Consider the following 5,944-nt stretch of genomic DNA (forward strand, 5'->3'; position numbering starts at 1 on the left):
TCTCTCTCGCTCTCTCGCTCTCTCTCGCTCTCTCTCACACACACACACACACAATAAACAAGCACAGGTAAAATACTGCCCCCAGCCTGTACAGTTTCCCCCCAAGGGAATTGTTCACTCTTATGCCATCAGTGTCAACTCCAATTGACCCTCTGTTCACATATTTTGTTCATGTGGTGTGTTTATGTGTGTGTTCTATGGCCTGTCTCATAAAGCAGGATTTTGATGTAAATAAAGGTGGATAACTGTGCTCAGTACATGTTAAACCTGGAACTTGCTGCAAACCAGGGACATGAACTGAAATAAAAAACTTTTTTATTCACCGTGCTTTTATCCAACTAGCATTGTAATCCTGCTTTGCCCTGTCTCACCAAGTAAGAATAGTAGATTAGCCTGGTAACATTAGATCTCTGGGCTTTCCTGTATCATAAAGTTAAATTACCCTTTTTATGTGGTTTATCACCATGAAAACTGAACCATTGCAGCATATATCATAATAACATAGCAGGTTCAGTGGATCATATCGAAATGTGTACACAGCCCATCTCCTAATAAAACATAACAGTAGCAAAATAGAGCTTTCTTTGTGATTCAGGCTCCTGACTATCCGTGTTCCTTTACTTTCACATAGCTATTGTTAGACTGCTCTCTCCTTTCTGTCTCTTTCCTCTTGCTCCTCACAGAAAAGAGGAGGGTCACCTTTGAAAGTAAGTTAGCAGTCACCACAATGTGTCTTCTGACATGCATGAGCTCATCTACATGCATGTTTTACCGTACACACACATGCTCATATCATACTGTACATCTGTATTACTGTCCCGTTGTCAAGCTGTAACTTGAATTTATTCTTAAAGGTCAAGTTTGACGTGACTCTTTTTTTAGCATCGTTCCTGAAATCATGATTTAGATAGCATATGGTTGGATAGGGAGCTTTTCACCCAGAAGCATTTTAATGCATCCCATGGTCATTGGCATGCATAATCTGATTCTGAATGACAATATTGGTACACTTCAACATTGATATGCCTAATATCTGCAAATAAGTCATTCATTGTTCAAATTGCCCCATGCTGCTTGAAAACACAGAATTTCATGGACTTCTTGCTGACCTTCGAAATGATTTGGCAAAATATTATGGTGTTATATTTCTCTTTCAGTACCTCTTATCCCTGCACCTCTTATTCCCCTTTTGCATTGCAGAGTTTGGTCGTCGCGTGAAAGAGAGAATGCATCACAACATCCCTCATCGTTTCACTGTGGGTCTCAACATGAGGGCTGCCAAGTGTGCCGTCTGCCTGGACACTGTGCATTTTGGACGACAGGCTGCCACTTGTCTAGGTTTGTTTCCTGCACTGTAGCTGGGAGTACTGAATGTGAAGACATTTCAGAGGACAAATTTATTGGCAAGCAGAACAAAAATCAGAGAAATATTTATTGTGGCCATCAAATTAATCCCCCCCACATGGTGGAATACAATCTTGTTTTGGCTATCTTTGAAGTTTCTACTGTTATGAGTCCTGAAAAAGAAAAATAGGAAATTTTCCTATCCTATTTTAATTAAATAGGATAGGAATAGGATAGGATAGGATAGGATAGGATATTCTGTAAATTTTTTACAGGGCAAAAGTGCACAATAGCCTTCCTCTTGTCATTGTCAGTTATTGTTATAACAGCAATAAAAATGATGATTGCTATATGTATATTTTGGTTGTGATAACCTCTACCCGTCTTTCTCTCTCTCTCAAACATGAGTCTTCGAAAATCTCTTAACATTGCAATATTCACTTTCTTAAAAATGACTTATTGAATATAAAAGAGCTTTTTAATAAACCCAAATTTGCATTTTCTTAGACCCCTCTTTTTTTGTTTTATTATAGAGTGTCACACCCTGTGTCACCCTAAATGCTCACCATGTCTTCCGGCCACCTGCGGTCTGCCAGCTGAGTATGCCACTCACTTTACAGAGGCTCTGTGCCGAGAAAAGGCAAACTCTCCTGCGCTGCAGGTCAAAGAGGCCAGTGGGCATGTTCGCTTGGAGGGATGGATGAAGCAGCCTAGGTAACTTTTGACCTCAGTCACTTACTACAATACTGTGTACCATATGTTTTTTTTTTTCTCAGCTTTGACAGTAACATTGTTTTGTTTGTTCATACAGAAATGGCAAGCGTGGTCAGCAGGGCTGGGAGAGGAAATATGTGGTGCTTGATGGAACAAAAGTATCTATCTATGATACTGAGCCCAGAGAGGGTCAGTACTTCATTTTTTGAATGGTTTAATTTTCATTGGTAATAGAAAAACACATTTTAAACATTGCTGATCCATTCCTTAATGAGACAGTTTGTAATCATTTAAGTCTTTATATTACCATGTAGATCAATACAGCAGTATTAAATATAATAGCGTGGTGTTTGACTTCTAGACTGTATTAAAGCTGAGGAGGAGTTTGAGATCTGTCTGCCTGATGGAGAGGTGACTGTTCATGGAGCTGTTGGAGCCTCTGAGCTCATCAACACTGCCAAGTCAGGTACTGGATCAATACCACCTAATGCTGCTACACTCATCCTATTGAAGGATTTCAAGTGTATCATCCCCTCCCCAAATTTTGAATTGTAAAATGTTGACATTTCTGCTCAGCTGTGAAATGAAGCTGTTAGCCAGATAGCCAACCAGTCCGTCTTTGTGTGTGCGTACGCAGACATCCCATATGTGCTGAAGCTGGAGTCACATCCCCACACCACCTGCTGGCCAGGCCAGTCTCTCTACTTCATGGCTCCCAGCTTTCCTGACAAGCAGCGCTGGGTGGCTGTACTGGAGTCTGTGGTGGCTGGTAGCCGTGGCTCTAGAGACAAAGTGGACTCTGATGCTGTAAGTATAGTGTGTACATATATTGTATTTTTGTGATTGGGTTCAAAATTTGAGTTTGCCTATCAGATGTGTAAAAAAAGACAACGCAGTGTCTCCTTTATACAAGACAAACTCATGTATTATGCACATTTCAAAAAGTAACTTTATCCAAGGGTCGCTGTATTGTTTGGTGTGAAAATTAGGTAAAATATATTGAATGCCTCCATTAAACATCAGCCAGTGCCTTCACTTCTTTTTCTCTCCCTCTCTCTTCTTTCTCTCTCTGCATGTTCTCAACATCCACGTCTCCTATTTATGTGTTGTCATCGTCTTTGTTGATGTGATTATACTGTGCGTTTGTATCTCCATTCAACTCGGTTGTGTGGATCATATTATAGGCAGGTGTTTCTAAAAGACAGAAGAACCTATCCCCTCTGGTTCAGGTACAGTAAGTAGCTGCACGAACGCTTGGGCTTCAGTCGGCTGAGCATGCAGTAGTAGCTGTACACATCTACGCATACAACACTGATGCTGTTCAGTGCAGGTCAACACAGTCCCAGACTGTTACTGAAAATGTTCCATTGAAGGAACTGTCCTGTGGTAAACCGTGGCCAAACAAGCACATCACTTTTATTATACACTCATAAACTTACATAATGCATGGATGTGAATAAGCACTGCTGTGCACCTCTGGCCTGGTGTCCTATGCTATGTCATGCATGCTTCTGCAAAAGCTACTGTGGCCCCCTTCTCTGAATCATGACAGACACATGTTCACACTTCTTTAGCAACCTGAGCTTAACTTCAGTCTGCAGGCTTCTGCTGTTGGTGTTTGTGTCTTAATTGCTGTTTTAGAAGCAGTCTCCCCTTCCTTTTACATTCTGTGATAAATTACCCTTGAAAATAGTGTTACATTTGCTCTAAACCGTATGTCAGCATTTCCAAAAAACGTTACCCATGCTTTGTTAATTTTATTACCTATTCAAATGTGTATTTATTTATTGTTTATTTTGTAGGGACAGATACAGTAAACATAGACTGAAAACAGCTACCCAATGCAAGTATCATAGTGTTTATAATATATGATTGCTGAATATCAACAAATCTATTATCGTTTCCAGAAAATGGGCATTAACATTCTCCACATTTCTGGGAAAGCGTTTCACAAATGCAAATTAATCCCTGAGTTGTTTGATAGAGTTGATGTCAGGGCTCTGTGCAAGGGAGTTAAATAACTGGGAAAACAATTTATTTATGGTCCTCAATGCGCAAGGACATTTTCGTATTGTGACAGGATTCAAAGAATTTATTGTCATATGCACTGAAATGCCACCAGTACATTTCCATGCAATGAAACATTTGTGCCTTTGCTGATCACCAATCAACATGTCCAAAGTATTCACAGTATACAGTCACTACCACACAGTTGCACACACTTTAAAGGGCTACAGTATAAATATTCACATACAAAGTATACTTGAATAACTACAGCAGTGGGTTAGTAGCTACCTGCCCCTGTGCCCTGTTTAAAACCGTTGAGGATTAAAACTCATCTTTAAAATGAGTGGTTACGATATATTATACCTGATGGTAGCAGTGAAAAATAAAACAAGTGACCTGGATAAGTGTTATATAAAAGGCATTCTCCAAACCGTTGCCACTATGTTGCAATCACTGTCTAAGATTAACATTAATGGTTCCCTTTAACTGGATTTGAGGGGCCTAAACCAAGAAAAACAGCCCCACAGCAAGTATTTAAAACTATGTGGATATTGATGCCTACATACTTTTGGCCACATAGTTTGTGCATTTTTGGTCCCGCTATATTTCAACCCAGTAGATCAGTTTCACACTGCTGCACTTGTCGCTTATCATAATTAGTTGCCTAACTGCTACTGGGAATAAGTGTTGCTATGAAGCGGTTTCTATGACCACCCAGAAAGCAGTTATACAGCTTTAAATATGCTGACTGATTTAGAAAAAGTTCTTTGTAGGGCTGTTTGTGTGAAGACAACATTAAACATGAAAAGAAATGTACAAAATTATTATTTTTACTTAGCAAAATAATAAAAGGATCATTTTGGCATTGAAACTTAAAAGTTTCAGACAACAGACAACACCCATCCCAAATTCAAAGTAGTGTTTTTTGTGTGTTGTCTTTGGATAGAGATGACCGTTAAGTGATGCAGACATCCTCAGCTTACATGTGAATTTAATTTATCAATAGCGAAGGATGGATTCACTAATCAAATAGGAGAAATCTCTGTGTTTTGGTTGGTAATGGCTCTCTGGCTGCCATCCTTGCTGGGTCACCTTTTCTTGTTCTAAAAACAACTGATTTGTGGAAGATCTGCCTAACCTGCCCCTTCCCTTTGCTCTCCCTCTCTCTTTCGTTCTCTCTCCCTTTCTTTCTGCTTCTTGTCTGAATAGAAACTTCTGGGCAATTCTCTGCTGAAGCTGGAGGGTGATGACCGTTTGGACATCAACTGCACTCTGCCTCTCACTGACCAGGTACAAGAACAAAACCCTGTGCCATCAATAATAACATAATGAAGTTTACTTTTTATTTGTTTGCTATGTTTGGCATTTAGTTGACACTCTCATCCAAAGTAACAGAATCAGTCAGTCTACAGTCTGTTAACTCCTACGATCTACCTCATCTTTTCCACTCAGATCGTGTTGGTCGGCTCTGAGGAGGGTTTGTATGCTCTAAACGTCATAAAAAACTCTCTGACACACATCCCCGGGCTGACGTCCGTCTTCCAGATCCAGATCCTGAAGGAGCTCGATAAGCTGCTGATGATCACTGGTCAGTACACAATATTAAGGGGGCCTTTACACTCAATTATAAACCAGTAATTTAAGTTCTATTCTGTCAGTGCAAGCCATACTGTATTAGTGTTTCAGTAATAAATTATAATTCTACAGGCACAACTATTTGATGTATTAGTTGTTTTGAAAATATGACGTAGAGGGTACATCCAGCGGTTTCTGTTGTCCTGATAAATCAGATAATCCTTCATGTAAGTGTACTGTAACATATAGCATGATATTATATTATGGTTTAATAGACCGTTAGCTGTCATTGTGTGTGTGAATG

The 5,944-nt window shown here is 39.7% G+C and overlaps 1 protein-coding gene across 2 annotated transcripts in view; it reads left to right on the forward strand.

Moving 5' to 3' along the window:
- Window positions 1-5,944, forward strand: part of cita (citron rho-interacting serine/threonine kinase a) — a 34,771-nt gene that overhangs the window by 24,751 nt on the left and 4,076 nt on the right. For both annotated transcript variants that reach the window (XM_035662871.1, XM_035662870.1), the window contains 7 exons: window positions 1,201-1,338; window positions 1,878-2,058; window positions 2,156-2,247; window positions 2,420-2,524; window positions 2,696-2,865; window positions 5,275-5,355; window positions 5,518-5,653. In XM_035662871.1, the coding sequence (XP_035518764.1) occupies window positions 1,201-1,338; window positions 1,878-2,058; window positions 2,156-2,247; window positions 2,420-2,524; window positions 2,696-2,865; window positions 5,275-5,355; window positions 5,518-5,653 (903 nt within the window). The remainder of the gene's footprint in view (window positions 1-1,200; window positions 1,339-1,877; window positions 2,059-2,155; window positions 2,248-2,419; window positions 2,525-2,695; window positions 2,866-5,274; window positions 5,356-5,517; window positions 5,654-5,944) is intronic.

Source organism: Morone saxatilis, unplaced genomic scaffold (genome assembly GCF_004916995.1).
Source record: "Morone saxatilis isolate NCDOM2014 unplaced genomic scaffold, NCSU_SB_2.0 Contig18, whole genome shotgun sequence".
NCBI lineage: Eukaryota > Metazoa > Chordata > Actinopteri > Moronidae > Morone > Morone saxatilis.